Source organism: Misgurnus anguillicaudatus, chromosome 15 (genome assembly GCF_027580225.2).
Source record: "Misgurnus anguillicaudatus chromosome 15, ASM2758022v2, whole genome shotgun sequence".
Lineage (NCBI taxonomy): Eukaryota > Metazoa > Chordata > Actinopteri > Cypriniformes > Cobitidae > Misgurnus > Misgurnus anguillicaudatus.
The window spans coordinates 26,557,855-26,576,614 of NC_073351.2; the positions used below are offsets into that span (position 1 = coordinate 26,557,855).

At 39.1% G+C, this 18,760-nt stretch overlaps 1 protein-coding gene across 5 annotated transcripts in view; it reads right to left on the reverse strand.

Annotated features, from left to right (window-relative positions):
• Positions 1 to 201: 201 nt before the first annotated feature.
• LOC129419393 (solute carrier family 66 member 2) overlaps positions 202 to 18,760 on the reverse strand; it is a 45,195-nt gene continuing 26,636 nt past the window's right edge. For 4 of the 5 annotated variants that reach the window (XM_055174523.2, XM_073853688.1, XM_055174522.2 and 1 more), the window contains 2 exons: positions 17,696 to 17,912; positions 202 to 1,062 (listed from right to left, as the gene is read on the reverse strand). In XM_055174523.2, coding sequence (XP_055030498.1) covers positions 888 to 1,062; positions 17,696 to 17,912 — 392 coding nt within the window. In that variant the 3' untranslated portion in view covers positions 202 to 887. Of the gene's footprint in view, positions 1,063 to 17,038; positions 17,107 to 17,695; positions 17,913 to 18,760 lie in introns of those variants that run through there. The other variant, XM_073853689.1, reaches the window with a different exon arrangement.

The window sequence follows — 18,760 nt, forward strand, 5'->3', positions numbered from 1 at the left end:
TAACCACAGAAGAGTCAAGTTTTAAATAGGAAACATATTGAAACTCTTTGGTTATTTTTTAGCACGATGCTAATGGTCTAATCAGATTCAACGGATTGTGCTAAGCTATGCTAAAAGTGTTAGCGCCAGTCCCTAAGATCAGCTGAATGGATTCTAAAACGGCAAGAATCAAACGCCCAACTCCAGGGAAGCTGGAAAACGAGCACACCTCCAAAAAAGTGGAATGTCCCCCCAAAATACAGCCTTTTGTATACAGCTATGTAACAGTGTGTTGGTGCTTTTAAATGCGAAAGATCCACAAATTGTTGATAAATGAGCTATCAGATTGAATCTAGGTTATGGCAGATGCAATCGGCACATTGGCACACATAGGTTCCCAGTAGTTTAATTGCACTGAAAAACTAGCAGCTCTCAAAAAACTCAACTTTTTCTTTAAAACTACGAACTAAAACCCTTAACTCAGATGTGATTGTCATATTAAAATATATAGTGGGGTTTAAACATCTGCACTTTTTCCCAATTACTAAGCAAGTACAAAAGGTCAGATTTTCTCATTTCCAATAAATGACGATGCTCTTTCCAGCGTTCTCAAATTATGTTGGGATAATGTGATATGGATTATGGAGTTCATCCCGGCTTAAGTGCATGTTTGTCATTAAAGACTCAATTACTCGCTGCTAATATACTGTAACTTCTAATTTTGTTTTAGAAATATAGATTCTAAATGCTTCAAAATTGAGTCATGGACTTACAGACCCTTAGTGTATATATAATAAAAATCACTGATGAAAGTAACACAATCCATAGTTTTGTAGTAGGCAAGTAATGTACTGTATACGTCCTTGTTGTAAAGTGGTGAATATCATCACAATTGTTTAAATGTAACATCATCCCAGTTTGATTCTGGAGTCCTGGCCATAGTATCCCACCTGGAGCAGAATGGCAATGTCAATCATGATCTGCACTGCGCCACAGACCACAAACTGGACGGGGCTTTCGTTGATCACAAAGTACGTTGTCTTAAAGATGTCACCAGCAGTCCATAAAAGCACCATCTTTACACTGAAAAAGAGAGAGAAAATATACTGAATCATTCTTGAGGCGCCACCACATATAAAATCGCTCACAACTTTGAAAGAACACTGTTCAGCTACAAAGTTTTGATAAATGAACCTCATTCACAATGGTTCAAAGCGTCACCAATATTTCAGACTAATGTTTCGTGCAATGTCCTGTCTGCCTTCTTGATATAGCCATACATCTGTATAACTCACACGTGTGCAAGTATCTGAAGTCAGGTGAAAATTTCAGTTACACGTAATTGAATCCAAAAGACACAATTATTCAATTTATATAAAAAAAATTAAATGGGAGAGACAGCAATGCATAACTGCAATGTGTTCCTGTGACTGGCAGAGCATTGTGTTAATGGAGGAAAAGGTTTTTGAGGTTTCATGGTTTCGAATCTCAGACAACAAACATATTGATAAAATGTACACGTTATATGCACTATAACTGGTTCTGCATTAAAGCATCTGCCAAATGCATAAATGTAAAAGTCGATCTCTAAAGCTCGTATAGCTTTTAAAACTTAATGGCTAAATAATACCCATAAAATATTCACAATGTTGTTTAATTTTATATCACCACAGCAGCAAAATCCTAACAAACATGTTGTGCATATAGAACATCATCCAGTCCCGGCCTATTTTAGTCACAGCGGGACCGAACCTCCTGTAATATGCTGGGCATGGGGCAACTTTTCGAAGCATAGTGAAAATGCAAATTGTCCTTTCGCCCATCAAGTCTGAAGATTTGAAAACTGAAGCAGAAATAAACTGTAGCATTCTCATACAGGGAGATACGCCACCTTTTCCGACACCCCCTACCCGCCATACATCTCTCTATTTCGGCAGTATTTATGCGGAATGAGTTCATTCATTTCAGCCGAATGGAAAGAGAAAGAATGATGGTCTGAGGATGGGCCCAGACTATACATCAGCTGTCACAGACAGAGAAGGATGGGCATCGGACTTCCCACCCTGCTGGCGGGTTGAACGACAAGAGAAATGAGTCTGAACATTAGGTCCTGAGGCAGACATTTACAGTACAGTAATGGTACTGTCCTGTATATACCATGTATCCTAATGGATGTTAAAGGGATACTCCAGCCAAATATCAAAATTACCTCATGATTTACGCACCCTCAAGCAATCTGAGATACATGTCCATCATCTTTCAGATGAGCACATTTGGAGTTATTTTAGTAAATGTCCTTGCTCTTCCAAGCTTTATAATGAAAACTGGAACAACCTCTGACTTTAAATCCCAAAAAAGTGCATTCATTCTTCACAGAAGTAATCCACACGGCTTTAACGGGTTAATAAAGGTCTTCTGTGTGTAATCGATGTGATTGTGTATTTAAACTTAATAAATTGAAATAACTAGCTTCCGATAATGGCGCGCGTTTTGACGTAGTAAGCACTTGTTGCCAAGGGTACGTTTCGCAGTCTCACGACTCTCATGAATTGCCTTATTTTAGTTTATAAAGTTTAAAATATGGATATTTTCCTTACAATATCACATCAATTACCACAAAACACCTTTATTAACCCCTTGGAGTCATGTGGATTACTTCTGGGCTTTAGTAAGAGTTGTTTCCTGATCTAGGATGTAGGGTTGTGCCAATAGACAATAGTATCGTGTATTGACGATCGTCAGACATGTTGCTAATAGCAGGTTTTCATGATGATAGTTGGCGATACTTTGCGCGAGAGAGCTTGTAATGCGCACGGATAACTTTTTGCACGCACGTGGACTCAATGCGTGCTTCTTGGACTTTTGCTCGGACTTGAATGCGCGTGCCATTGACTTTTTCTAACACATGAACTTGTAATACGCACAGCTCTGACCTTTCCTTGCACTAGAGAGGTGGTTTTTTGGCGCGCAGAGGGTTAAAACCAGCGACTTTGTTGTTCTCACTCCCTGCCACGTAGTAAATTTTGGAGCACCTGGACTTAATGAGGCGGATGGATTAATGGCATCAGTTTTAAGAAGGTTGCGGTCATGACAGTGTTGCCCTTGCTTCTTTTTGTCCACCAATCAAGTGACTTGTCATAAATTAGTAAAAATGAACAATATAAAAAAAAATGAGTAAACTACTGCCCCGCCCCGCGTTACTATTGTGTATCAGCGATCTCACAGGCTGACGATAGGACGATCTCAAAATGCAGGGTTCCCACACCTTAGTTAACTTCAAATTCAAGGACTTTCCAGGTCCAATACCCCAAATTCAAAGACTAAATGTTACATTGTGTTACCTTTAAAGATACATTGTTACAGTTCCCTTTCGAGGAAACTCACGCTGCATCACTGCGGTGACACTTTGGGCACGCCTCTAAAGGGGATCGCACACCGGCCGCGCAGCTCAGCGCCACGTCGCGTCTAGGACAACTCGGAGGTATTGTAAAACGGAAGTGCACATTAAATAGCGCAAGCTTCATCAGATAGCATCTACTTCAAAATGCAAAATATACGTTAGCAGCCAATGTTAATCGTTAATGATTTGGGACAAATATAATGTTATTTAATGGTAAACAATGTGAGTGGCGATGTGTGGCGCGACAGGGATTTGAGCAACTTCCTGAGTCACAGCTGGGAGGCGCGAACAGTATAGCAAGGGAGACGCAGCGCCTCGTTCCCTTCTCAGGAAACAACAGTTAGATACGTAACCCGAGACTTTTCATGTGTCAAACACAACTATGCAAAAAAGCATTTTGGTATGAATCGACATTCGCATACAGAAGATAAAAGCATTTAAAGCGAACAGTTTAACACGTGTGCTTAAAAAGTCTAATATTTTTATGATATTATCCTACACTACACAGGGAATAATATGGATTTTTTTTTGCCAGAAAACTTCTTGCATAAAATAGATTCAAGCACTTAAATGACCTGTATCTATGTATGTATATTTTCAAAAATTTTGAAGGGCCTTGATTATTTTGCCCCAGATTCACAAACTTTTAAGGATTTCAAGAACCCGTGGGAACCCTGTAAATGGGGCATATTGCCCAACACTATTCTGATCCCTGTTTTCTCCTGTTAAAAGCTTGGAAAAGCAAGGGCATTTACTAAAACAACTCTATATGTGTTCGTCTAAAAGAAGATGATGGACATGTGTATCTCGGATTGCTTGAGGGTGAGTACATCATAGGGGAATTGTAATACAGTATTTGGCTGGAGTACCGCTTTACCTTGTTAACCCTTCTTGAGATAACTGTTCAATATGATACTCTTCTTCTGTCACTGTTTTTGCATTGTTTTGTTGAAACTGTAAAATTGTGACATGAAGAAATAAGTAAAAGCATCCTGTTTGATGTGTTTCTGAAGAAAATTCAACTTCAATTCCACACTCTTCTCCCTTTCTCTCTCTTTGCATTGCTCCAGAGATCATCTCCAAACATTCTTATGAAGATTAAACATTAATGAGGTAATTGAGAAGAGTGGGAGAGCACTGACAACAGCAGTGCCAGATAAGCGAGACAGAAAGCCTCTTAATGGTTCTCCGTCTTTCAGAAACAGAAAGTCTTCAGACCGTTCCCAAACACTCAATCGAACACAAACACAACCTTTCTTGCTTAGGAGAATGAAACGGTCTCCCATCTCTCCTTCTCTTGTGAGTCCTTCACGGATTGACAGAAGATGAAAGAAATGCTCAGCAAACAGCGAGCGGAGCTGTAGGGCCTGTGAGAGAGGTAGAAGTGATTATTGCATTGATCAGGAGAAGTGAGGCTACGGTTACAACACTCCCAGTCCACGATGAACAGCTCTGCACTCAAACCTGACAAGCCTTCAATTGATCCTCTTCAACCTGACACTCTCACCTCGACACTGAGCTGAAAGATGTACAGACAGATAGACTGAAAGACAGAAAGAGAGACGGGCAAATAAAGGGCACAGACAGACACGATCAGACAGATGCAGAAACAGAAGGAAAGAAAGAAAGAAAGAAAGAAAGAAAGAAAGAAAGAAAGAAAGAAAGAAAGAAAGAAAGAAAGAAAGAAAGAAAGAAAGAAAGAAAGGCAAACAAACAGGTAGACTGACAAACAGATACGGACAAATAAATTTATACAGATAGACAAAGAGACTGAAAGACAGAAAAAGGCCAGACAGAGAGACGGGCAGACTAGGAGACAGACAGACAGACAGGACACCAACAAATGAAAGAAAGAATGAATGAAGTATTTAATAGATAGACAGAATAAAGGACAGAAAAAGGGCAGACACAATGAGAGAGATGCAGACAAGCAGAAAGAAAGAACGAACATGACAAACGAACAGACAAATGCATTTGGATAGACAGAAAGAAAAAATGTAGTACAAAAGAAGAATTTAGTATCTGTCTGTCAGTCTCTCTATCAGTGGATATCAGTCAGACAGATAGAAAGAAAAAAGGAAAGAAAGAACGAAAGTAGACAAACGAAAGTAGACAAAGACATCAAAATGTCCCCACAAGGTGACAAAAACACTGGTATTCCTATCTTTATGGGGACAATTGGTCCCCACAATGTGATAATTACCAGGTACACACACACACACACACACACACACACACACACACACACACACACACACACACACACACACACACACACACACACACACACACAGAGAGAGAGAGAGAGAGACAGGCAAGCAAGCAGGTAGACTGACAGACAGATACAAACAGATTTGGACGAAAGAAAGAAAGAAAGAAAGAAAGAAAGAAAGAAAGAAAGAAAGAAAGAAAGAAAGAAAGAAAGAAAGAAAGAAAGAAAGAAAGAAAGAAAGAAAGAAAGAAAGAAAGAATTTCAATAGATTAGCAGGCCGGCAGGAAAAAAGAAAGAAACAAACAAACAAACAAAGAAAAAAGAAAGACAGACAGACAGACAGAATAAAGGGCCGAAAAAGGGCACATAGTCAGACATGATACAACCCAGTCTCATGGCAAGTCGTGTTGTGGTAATGAGAATTTTGATTAAATTATTCGTGTTTGCTGTTTTTCGTGTCTCTGAGGACGAATGTCTTTTTCGTCCTACCCAGCACGAATTTCTATCAATGGCTAATCGTGTCTGTGGCATGACTTTCTTTATCGTGTCATTTTATATTTTGTTTTCTCATCGTTGTTTTCTATTTTTTGACCATTGTCGCTTGGGGTTTGGGTAAGAATCACTTTCTGCGCCTTCCTAGCCCAAACCCCAGCTCTAACCCCAACTCCAGGCGAGAATAGTTTTAAAAGTGGACGAAAAACATGTAGAAGCCAATGCAAAAAATAACATCCTAACGCAAACCCCGGATCTAACCCTAACCCCAAGCGACAATGATTTAAAAATAGGAAACAACGATGAGAAAACAAAATATAAAATGACGCGATAAAGAAAGTCGTGCCACAGACACGAACAGCCATTGATAGAAATTCGTGCTGGGAAGGACGAAAAAGACATTCGTCTCCAGAGACACGAAAAACAGCGGAAATTCGTGTCATCAAACACGAATAAATTAATCAAAATTTTTCGTTACTATAACACGACTTCCCGTGAGACTGTGTTGCATGATAAGATAGATGCAAAAGAGTGAACGTGATTTCACCAAGTAAGATGTGATCCTGAATCAACACCATTGTTGGTCCTGGATCAACATTTTGATTAACCGATTGCAGATTGCAAGATAAGGATTAGGGGGAGTATGTTAGATTTAGGTTTAGGATTGTGTTTTTAAGAAATACTCAAACTATTATTGCACATTAATTTGAGGGTTTGAAAAAGGTTAGGGTTTGATTTAGGGTAAGTTTGGGAATCTTTGATTATTTAAACATTGATCCAGGATCAACAAAAACTGTTAATCCAGGATCACATCTTACTTGGTGAAATCACGGCAACCGATGCAAAGACAGGCAGGCAGGCAAGCAAGCAGGCAGGCAGAAACACAGAAAATAGAAAGAATTTCAATAGACAGGCAGGCAGAAGGGAAGGGAGGCAGGAAGAAAGAAAGAAACAAGAAAGAAAGAAAGAAAGAAAGGATTTCAATAGACTGACAGGCAGGCAGGCAGGAAGGAAGAAAGGAAGGAAGGAAGGAAATTAGATAACAGACAGACAGACAGACAAAATAACAAAGATAGATAACATACGTGTACTGGATGTTTGCTTGGTTGGTCAAACTTTGGTGGTTCTTGGACAAAATAAGTTAAAAATGACCAGGAGCAGACTTTGTTTATTCACATCGGTCTGACTATGTGAGACAAATGATGTGTTAGACACAAGACCAGTGTGCTGGGCTTTCTGTTTCGGTAATTGTCAAAGACATCTAAGGAGGAACAACCTCCTGAAGATCTGCTCCAGGCAGATATATCAATACATCAGTCTCTACGTTCACCCCAGCCTCCGAGGTTTCTACTCCTTGAGTTCATATTGATGAAGGGATAAACCACGACCAGCGCTTCTGGTGCAGTTCCAAGTGCACCTCTCAAAAAACCACCCTCCCTGTGATAAAGGATGTCAAACAAACCAGGCATGCTTCTTGTCTTTCTTCACCAATGTCAAAAATAAAATCCATGAGAATCTGCCAGAGAAGCTAAAGTATCAACCATCCATGGACTGGGGTCTACAAAACTCCAGCACAATTAAAGAAGGGCTGATGGAAAGCATAAATCAAAAGGCTGGCAAGGGAAAAGGGAAGCCATCCTCAACAACAAAAATATGAAATATGCATGCGGATCGATCCGGACGGCTCAAACACAAGGGAGTTTGAACACTTCCTGAAAGGAATGCGTCTCAACCAAACAAAAGGAAGAAGGGAGGCAGAAGTGAACAAAACTATCAAGAGAAAGTAAAGACATATATAAAGATAATAAAGTAAGCCCTCAAAACCAATGTTTCTCTACCATATGGCTCACAAACAACTTCATACAGATCATTGGCTTACGATCAAAATGCAGCCGGAACAGCTGGGAAATACACAGCGTGAATCAGTGATACGGTTTGGATAGCTCGGAGTGTTGGAGAGCCCTATAAATCAGTTGGTTTGGACACTAAAGCAGTCCCAGTGGTACATAATAGTGATACATTTGATATGCATATGGGTGGTGTAGCACACAAGCCTATTAAGATGTACGCTAAGTTGCTCAAATCCGCAAATCAACCTGAAAACAGATGGTTCCTCTAGAACACTGTTCAACATTTATTTTTCTCAGTTTTCTCCACACATTTACTCTCCTCCGTGTCTTGCCCTTAAGGGAATGTAAATAAATCTGTTGCGGTACCAGTCTTGGCAAGCCCTGGCAGCTAGCGGGTCCTCTAATTCAATCACACATCTCGGACTGATCAATGGGGGCCGTGCAGGCGTACCTCCTCTCACCTTGGGTCATTTGGGGCATGCGCACCAATGGCTTTTTCTCTTTAATTAACCGAAACACGACAGCCAACATCTGCTGGGCAACAACCGTGTTCACAAACTTCAGGTTTTTTCGTGGCTCTGTGCCGCTGGTATTCAATTAAAGTTACATGAGGTCCTGAGTATATATTTTACTTCCAGTATAGGTCTGAACCGTCATAAGTTACACTCCTTTAGCAGTCAATATGTTGTATGGCTTTGAAATGAAATGAGAAATGTCCATTACGGTGATATTCATTGCAGGGCTGATTTAAGCCTTCGGGCGCTTTGGTTCCAGTTTCACAGTTTCCACACTATAAGTTTCTGTGGTTTGACATACTTGTAATTGGATTGAAAGAAAAAAATTGTCAGTCAAAACCTCGCTTGACTTATTGCTTATGTACATGTTTAGTCTTTTTATCTAAGAGATGGTAACTTAATGTTACTTGCTCAATAAAGTTTGACGTCATTACATGCATTTAAAAACATGTCGCCAACAAAAATATATCATACTTTCATTGTTGCATTTTATACCATAGTTTAATATAGTATCCTGTATTAACGATCGTCAGACATATAGGCTTTCATGACGATAGTTGGCGATGGTTATTATTATTATCATCATAGTTTCACATTAACATGCGCATTGCGTGCTTTTCCTCGCATGCGAGGGTTTGTGGGTTTCACTTTGTGCGAGAGAGCTTGTAATGCGCACGGATTCCTTCTCGCACGCACCTGGACTTAAAGGGATAGTTCACTCAAAAATGAAAATAATTTCATTAATGTCTCACCCTCATGTCGTAAGACCTTCATTCATCTTCAGAACACAGTTAAAGATGTTTTATATTTAGTCCGAGAGCTTGTTGATCCTTCATTGAAAATCTACGTACGGTATACTGTCCATGTCCAGAAAGGTAATAAAAACATCATCAAAGTAGTCCATGTGACATCAGTGGGTCAGTTAGAATGTGTTGAAGCATCGAAAATACATTTTGGTCCAAAAATATAAAAAAATACGACTTTATTCAGCATTGTCTTCTCTTCCGGTTCTGTTGTAACGCGCATGCACGAGACTAAACTCAGACTGTAAACGTAGTTCAGGCACACAAAAAAAAGCTGGGACGCACCAGATAACAAGTCAGCCGCGTCGTACGTCATCCGCATCACTGCAGTCATGTGACTTTAGTCCCGCACATGCGCTTCACAACAGAACCGGAAGAGAAGACAATGTTGAATAAAGTCGTAATTTTTGTTATTTTTGGACCAAAATGTATTTTCGATGCTTCAACACATTCTAACTGACCCACTGATGTCACATGGGCTACTTTGATGAGGTTTTTATTACCTTTCTGGACATGGACAGCATACTGTACGTAGATTTTCACAGAAGGGTCAGCTAGTTCTCGGACTAAATATAAAACATCTTAAACTGTGTTCCGAAGACGTAAGGAGGTCTTACGAGTTTGGAACGACATGAGGGTGAGTCATTAAAGACATTGTTTTCATTTTTGGGTGAACTATTCCTTTAATGCGCACGTCTTGGACTCTTGCATGGACCTGAATGTGCGTGGCATGTACTCCTTCTATAATGCGCATGATTCTGAATCTTCCTCCCACATGAGCTTGTAATACGCGCGACCCTGACATTTCCTTGTACTAGAGAGGTTGTTAGGTGCGCAGAGGGTTAAAACCATCAAGTGTTTTGTTCCCGCTCCCTGAAATTTTAGAGTCCCTGGGCTTTTCCGCGCTTTGATTAATAGCATCAGTTTTAAGAAGGTTGTGGTCATGACAGTGTTGCCCTTGCTTTTTTTCCATCAATCAAGTGATTTTGTCATAAATGAGTTAAAAATGAACAAATAAATAAATGATTAAACTACTGCCCTGCCCCCAATACGATCATGTATCAGCGATATCACAGGCTGACGATAGGGCATTCTCAAAATGGGCCCATTCTTGGCATATGAAAAAGAAATCTGTATCACACTGTCCTCAGTACTGCTGAATCCTTCAGTCTTGTGATGTGAATTATCTATCAATGATAAAATATTTTTTCTCACCTATGCATGATGTTCAACATCGCTTGAAAAAAGATGAAGTAAATCAAGAAAAGATAAATAGCTCCCATCAGTTGCTAAAGGCAAAACTAATCAAAAAACAGCATCTATAGAAGCACAGAATTTCAATTCCCTAGATGCCCGGTATACAGTAGGTAACTTACATCCACTGCTTCCTTATTTTTTATAAATACGTGAAATGTTTCCTACGAGCGTGAAACTCTCGGGGGTAATCAGGGCCGATCAGGGCTCTGTGTGAGCAGCGAGGGTTCGGTCTCACGGGAGAATCTGGCTGTGTGTCACTGCTTGTTAAGGAGACAGATTACAGCGTTCTCGGCTTCATCAACACAGCAGGGTCCTGATGCTAACTACATTCTTGACTTAGCATGAAGCACAAAACCCCAGAAACTGGCTTTCAGCCTTGCTGAGCACCTTAAACTTTCCTTAACTTTTTTTGGAAACTCCTGTGGAGTTGCCTGAACTTGAAAATGAGGTGACAGAGAGCAGCAGCAGTGCGAGGCTTGTGTGCTTTTCTAATTTAAGTGGATTTATTACAGCGCTAATTAAAGTGCTTGAAAGCCATTCATCTGTATATCCATATAAATCTTTCTACAGTACCTATCTGTCTATACATCTATCCATCCACCCATTATCTACACTATCTGTCCGTCCATCTGTCTGTCTGTCCATCCACCCATCTAACTATTATTTAAAGTATCGATCTGTCTGTCCATCTCCATATATATTATACACGTTATCTACCTGTCTATCCATCCATCCATCCATCCTCTACAGTATCTATCTGTCCATCCATCTGTCCATCCATCTACAGTATTTATCTGTCCATCTGTCCTTCCATTCATCCATCTATTTTCTACAGTATCTATCTACCTGTCTGTTCATCAATTTATACATGCATTAATCCATCCTCTATAGTACCTTTCTGTCCATCCATCCATTCACCTATTATCTACAGCAGTGGTTCTCAAACTGGGGGCCGGGGCCCCCAGGGGGGCCGCGAGATGGTGCCAGGGGGGCCCCAGTTTTATGAGATTTTATAAAATACATACATTTATCATGAATTCTGTGTAATTAAGCTAACCAACAGCACTATTTCGAATAATTTTATATGTTTTGTTTAATTCAAATGTTACATTTTAGAACAAATTTGTAATAAATTTTCTTTGGGGGGGCCGCGAAGAAATGCACGGTACACAAGGGGGGCCACACGCTAAAAAAGTTTGAGAACCACTGATCTACAGTATGTGTCTGTCTGTCCATCTATCTTTTATCTACAGTATTTATCAGTCTGTCTATCAGTCAGTCAGTCCATCTATTCATTAATCCATCCATCCATCCTTTACAGTACCTTTTGGTCCATCCATCCATGTATTATCTCCAGCATCTGTCCATCCATCCATCCATCCATCCATCCATCCATCTATTATCTACAGTATCTGTCTGTCTGTCCATCCATCCATTCATCTATTATCTACAGTACCTGTCTGTCTGTCCATCCATCCATTCCTTGATCTATTATCTACAGTATCTATCTGTCAGTCAGTCCATCTATTCATTCATCCATCTGTCTATCCATCCTCTACAATAGCTTTTGGTCTGTCTATCCATCCATCCATCCATCCATCCATCCATCCATCCATGTCCATCCAATCTATTATCTACAGTATCTGTCTGTCTATTCATCCATCCATTCACTGATCTATTATCTACAGCATCTGTCTGTCCATCCATTCATTCATCTGTTATCTACAGTATCTATTTGTCTGTCTGTCCATCTATCCATTCATCAATCCATCCTCTACAATATCTATCCATGTATTATCTACAGTATCTGTATGTCCATCCATCCATCCATTCTTCCATCTATTACCTACAGTATCTGTCTGTCTGTCCATCCATCCATCTATTATCTACAGTATCTGTCTGTCCATCCATCCATCCATCCATCCATCCATCCATCCATCCATCCATCCATCCATCTATTATACAGTATCTGTCTATCCAACCATCCATTCATTGATCTATTATCTACAGTATCTATCTATCTGTCAGTCAGTCCATTTATTCATTCATTCATCCATCCATCCATCCATCCATCCTCGCTTTTGGTCTGTCCATTCATCCATCCATCTATTATCTACAGTATCTGTCTGTCTATCCATCCATCCATTCACTGATCTATTATCTACACTATCTATCTGTCAGTTAGTCCATCTATTCATTCATCAATCCATCCTCTACAGTATCTCTCTGTCCATCCATCCATCCATTCATCAATCTATTATCTACAGTATCCGTCTATCCATCCATCCATTCATTGATCTATTATCTACAGTATCTATCTGTCAGTCAGTCCATCTATTCATCCATCCATCCATCCTCTACAGTAGCTTTTGGTCTGTCTGTCCGTCCATCCATGTATTATCTACAGCATCTATCTGTCCATCCATCCATCCATTATCTACGGCATCTGTCTGTCCATCTATCCATGCATTGATCTATTATCTACAGTATCTATCTGTCAGTCAGTCCATCCATCCATCCATCCATCCTTTACAGTAGCTTTTGGTCTGTCCATCCATCCATGTATTATCTACAGCATCTGTCTGTCCGTCCATCCATTATCCATCCAGATATTTTTATAAGTTACAGCAAGTCACCACTAGTCAAAATTTTAAATAGTAATTAAGTTGAAATGACTTCTAAAGCCAATTTGATGGTTTTTTAAACAAATAATTTATAAGCCTAGTTAGTGTACAAAATCTGTCTGTCCACCCATCTCCAAAGCTAATATCTAAATTGTGACTGATATACTTTTTTACATCTATTTAACAATGTATAGCATCTTTCAGACTGCACCGATATGCACATGAACCAGAAAATGTGTTTAAAGTATTAGACGATTACACAGTAAAATTCATATTCTCAAAAAATCAACATCCTTTCTGTAGCTGAGGTCTTAACTTGCATCAGGTAGGGAATGAAATAACCTAAAACCTAATGAGTGTTTGTCTATGTGTTGGCGCGAGACTCCATTTACGCTGGATCATTATATCCTAATAATTATAACCATCATTAAAGAAAATACCCACACATACCCACATGAAAGAAAAACATAATAGCTATTTGTAACGTAAGGGTAATTCAGATTGTCAAACACACACAATGCGCGCGCGCGCGCACACACACGCACACACACAAATACAAAGGTATGTGCAAAAACTTTAAATAGGGTCACAACTCCTTTTGCTCAAATGTATGGTGCCTTCAGGGTTCAAAAATATCAATTTCTATAAAAATACAAATGTCAACTCAAAAAAGACCCTGACAAAAATTCTGAGGACCTTTCAGAGCTTGAAAAATGAAACAAGACCTCGTGGGACAGGGGACACAGCATGGCGCTGAACACTCGGCCCATTACTGTCTGTCACAGTCTGAATAGCACACAGATAAACACACAAACCTTTCTGTTCCTCACTATAACCTCTGCTTACATGTATGTCCACCAGAGAAACATAAATAACAACAGTGGCAACAAAGGCTAAAGGAAGGTCTCCTATGAGGAGAAAAGAAAGTCAAAGAGATAGATGGACCATTTCAATCCTTCACTTTCAATAAATGTCTGGCTTAAGGACACAGCGTCGGAGCCGCCCATCTTCAGTGGCCCATATTAAGGGTGGTTGGTTTTGATAATGACAGTACTGCATGTGTCACTGGAGAAAGTACTGATGTGGAGACAGCCTCACAACCTTTCATAAACCTTTGTTCCAAAAGCTATAAAAACATCATTTTATGGCATCAAAAGGGCACTACTGCCTGAAAGTTTCCTTCAAAAGTCTTGAACTTGAAAGTCTTTGCAGTGTGCACTGTAAAAAAGATTTGTTGGTTCAACTTAAAAAGTTAAGTTACCTGATTCCCTCACATTATGAATTAATTCAACCTTAAAATATTTGTTAACTAAAAAAAATGTTGAATTAACTCAAAATTTTAAGGCAATCAAGTAACTTCCTTTTTTAAGTTGAACCAACTTTTTATTTTTTACAGTGGGGCTGCACCACAGATACAGGTATAGTTACAGTAAAGTGCAGAATGCATTGCACCAAGCTCAGTTCTCAAACAGGGCAGATAGAATTAAGAGAAATGCAATTCAGGCAATTGCTACATCTACTCAAAATGGATCAAAATTTGTGTGCATTTTGCTTATTGCATTTGGTTATTCAGAACAGTCTCTTATGTGCTTCATTGAATGGGGTACAGAGCTGCTGCCTATGCACAGCGTTCCAAATCAGACATTTATGAGGTCTCAGGCAAGATGTTGTTTAAAAAGCAGAAGGCAGCTCATTAGGTTTTGGATAAGAGCTTCAGAGAATGCATATGAGGATTGGAGTGCATTTAAAGAGTCCTAGATACATTGGGAGCCAAAATCCTGAAACCACATTTTGCATTTCAATCTGAAAATAAATTACTTTAGGAAAATAATGAAGTTTTAGAAGTGCAAATGCAAAGTGTAGAAGAATATATATTCAGTTCAATTACACATGTATTTATATAGCCTTTTTCCCCAATGTTGCATTGTTTCAATATGTACAAGTTAAAGGGACACTCCACATTTTTGAAAATATGCTTATTTTCCAGCTCCCCTAGAGGTTAAGTTGAAAATAAAAAGGGGACAAGGCTAAAATGTTTTAGGTGTTACCAATTAAAGTAATTTTTAAAAAGTTTTTCATCTTAATTTTTTCACTTAAAGCTCACCTAACACACGCTGTTTCTGCATTTCTGATGTTAATCTGGAGTACCTATAGAGTAGTATTACGTTAGTATATAAATTATCATTTATATCTCCGAAGAGTCTTTAGTTTAATCAGATTTATAAAAGAAAGATTAGCTTTACCGTATCCTTCCGATAATATACGAAAAAATGAAGAAGGAGGAGTTACTACAGCGGGAGGAGCGAGTACGAGTAATGCAACACTATACAACACTTATAACTTATGATTCACTACATGTTTGTGTCATTTATATAATATGCACGCGACTATTTCCAACATAAGACAGAAGTCTTACTTACTGCATGCAATTCATGACCCGGTTGGGAAAATCCAGCGCATCAAAGACACACGCAAAACTCCGCTGCTACCCCGGATAATAAAATATATCCATTGTTTTCATAAGGGTGGCTTTCTTCTCCTTACATCCAAAAACACACTTCTTCTTGTCGAGTTTTGAAATTAAACAAAGCTGTCGCATGATGTGTTGTTTGTAAGTTCTAGCGTCTCCTGCTGATTGACGGGTGGGCGGGGTTTTCCGGGGGAAGTGCCCATATAAAGAAGTGATACGTACAGAAAACCCCTGAAACATCAGCTGGACTCATAATCGAAAAAAAAAACTTTCAGAAGAAGTGCATTCGGCACAGAAATACTCTGTAACACGCCCAAATGCTTTTTTGACACTTTGCCTACGTTTAGCCTGAAGAAACAACTCTATAACTGTGTTAATAAGTCAGAATGCATGAAATACCATTGAACCACCGCTTTAAAGTCAGAAAATCAAAAGTTGGTAAAACTGAAATTTTAAAGTGTTACGAATTGAAGTAGATCCCACTTTCACTTTCTACAGTGTGCCACTATACAATTTACTATGATAGTTTGACAAATAGCAGGTCTTGCTATAATTAAACGGATAGTTCGGCCAAAAATTATATTAAACCCATGATTTACTCACCCCCAAGCTGTCCGAGTTGCATATGTCCATCGTTTTTCAGACAAACACATTTTCGGATATTTTAGAAAATGTTTTAGATCTTTCAGTTGATTAAATGTGAAGTTACGGGGGTCCACGACCCTCAAGTCCAAAAAAGTGCGTCCATCCCCCACAAACCAAATCCAAACGGCTCCAGGATGACAAACACAGGTCTTCTGATGGTAATCTGCGCGGTGTTGTTGTAGAAATATCCATATTTAAAACTTTATTAATGTAAATAACTACCTTCCGGTTGCGCCGCCATCTTAGACTTCTCTGTATTCAGGAGAGAGTATTAGCGTAGTGTACGCACTTTTCTTAGTGACGTATGACAAATTCGAAAAACGATGTCTGAAAAACGATGGACATATGCAACTCGAACAGCTTGGGGGTGAGTACATCATGGGTTTAATATCATTTTTGGCCGAACTATCCCTTTAATACATCCTGCAAGCTTCAAACTTTAAAATGCCTCCTTTTTAATGACGAAAGCATTTATATTATTGTTCTCCGAACGAAAAATGGATGGATTGAAGATGTACATAGATTCATTTACATAGGACCTGCCTACATAATACATTATACAAGAATGCAACACACTTGTAGACTTTAAGGCCCTATATCAGAACGTGGTACAACATACAGTGTCATTCAGTTCAACCTTTTGCAGTGGTTTATGCTCACTGGCTGGTAAAATGTGTGTTAATGTTGTCTGTGCCACGACAGGCGAGGAGATGACATTAAATTCAGTAATAGACACAGTAATTGTTTCCAGGACATGAGACATCATTTATTAAGTCACATAAAAATGACAATTAATATTAGACAGGGTAATGAGCTTGTTAATTGATGTTACAGTCTGCTCAGTTCCAGAGTCTCCTTGCTGAAAAATAAAGTTGACCTTAACGGTACTTTTTGAAAAAAGCCCTCAATATTATATCCAGAAAGAATTTAAAGTCAAGCTAATATCTTTAGCCTTAGGCCTCAGTCTGCATAATAATCACAGCTCAATATCAGCAGTACTTTAGCTGAAATCTTTACTTTTTTTTGGCCTGCTCCGCAGAGCTTAGCTTGAAACACGCTCTAGGCTTTTCTTTATGAGCCAAATTAAACATCGCGAGCACAGTTTAGACTGAAAGGGGCAAAATGGAAGCCAATGTAAATGTTCAAATCCATCTTTTTCTCAACACAATGAATGTGACGCTGCCGTGTGTATAATGCTATCGGCCTTAATGTGATTTCATAATGTCTGCAGGCATCAACAGCAGCCCTCAACCAATTACTGCCATCTGTGTTTGTGTGTGAATTTGTTACGGGTAAATCCTTTGTTTTCAAGTCAACATGTATGATATCCATCACCAAGATGAAAATATTTGCTTGTATTGCGCATAAAAATATATAAAAATATCGAACAGACATAAGTTTGAACACAAATAATTTTACCTAATTGTACCGTTTCATCTATATCTCACCTCATGCCTCGGGTGGATCTGTTGTTGTAGTTCTGCAGGAGCTGAGGAAGGCCCAGCATGGCTTCAAACATCACAGCTAAAGAGCCCAGAGCCTCCACAAACAAAACCCAGTCCAGAAAGAAGAATGTTATAAATGCACACAGCAACGTGAAGGCGAAGCAGAATATTAGATAGTCTTCAAATGAACTCCAGCTCCAGAAATACCTGAAGTCCAAATCTATGAGAAAGAAAGAGAGAGACCTTCATTATAAGTACGGTGAACAACTACTACTAAACCACTAAACATTTACTGTATGTACACAAAATATACATACTGTATGTACTGAAATTAAAAAATGTGCAAGAATCACTGAAAATACTAGATTATAAGACAATAAGTTACATGATAGTAAAGTAACCATAAGACAATAAAGTGACCACATATTTATGCATTTGGCAGATGCTTTTACCCAAAGCGACTTAATGGCGGGGTGCATGATCTCTGAAAGCCAATATTGACATTTGAAATCACCTAGACAAACACGCCCCTACCCCAATAGAATCTGGAACTTCTTTTATTAGACCCGCCTCACACATACACAACCCAGGTAACGATGTCGGTAGTAGACACGCTCCTTACTGCTGATACGCTACAAGTGTGTTTTGGTACTCGGCCCGACTCCCTTTTTCAAAGCATTTTCAAAAAATTGTGCAGCCTGCCTTTAAAGGGACATTCCACTTTTTTTAAAAATATGCTCATTTTCCAGCTCCCCTAGAGTTAAACATTTGATTCTTACTGTTTTGTAATCCATTCAGCTGATCTCCGGGTCTGGCACTACCACTTTTAGCAAAGCTTAGCACAATCTGTTGAATCGGATTAGACCATTAGCATCACACTAAAAAATAACCAAAGAGTTTCGATATTTTTCCTTATAAAAACTTGACTTTTCTGTAGTAACATTGTGCGTAATATCACTACAAAAGAAGTCCTTGATTATTATGCCAGAATGAAACTATAGTCCTAGCCACATCTGCCTAGAAAATCGCAACTTTTATTTTCCGTCTGTCTTAGTACACGATGTAACT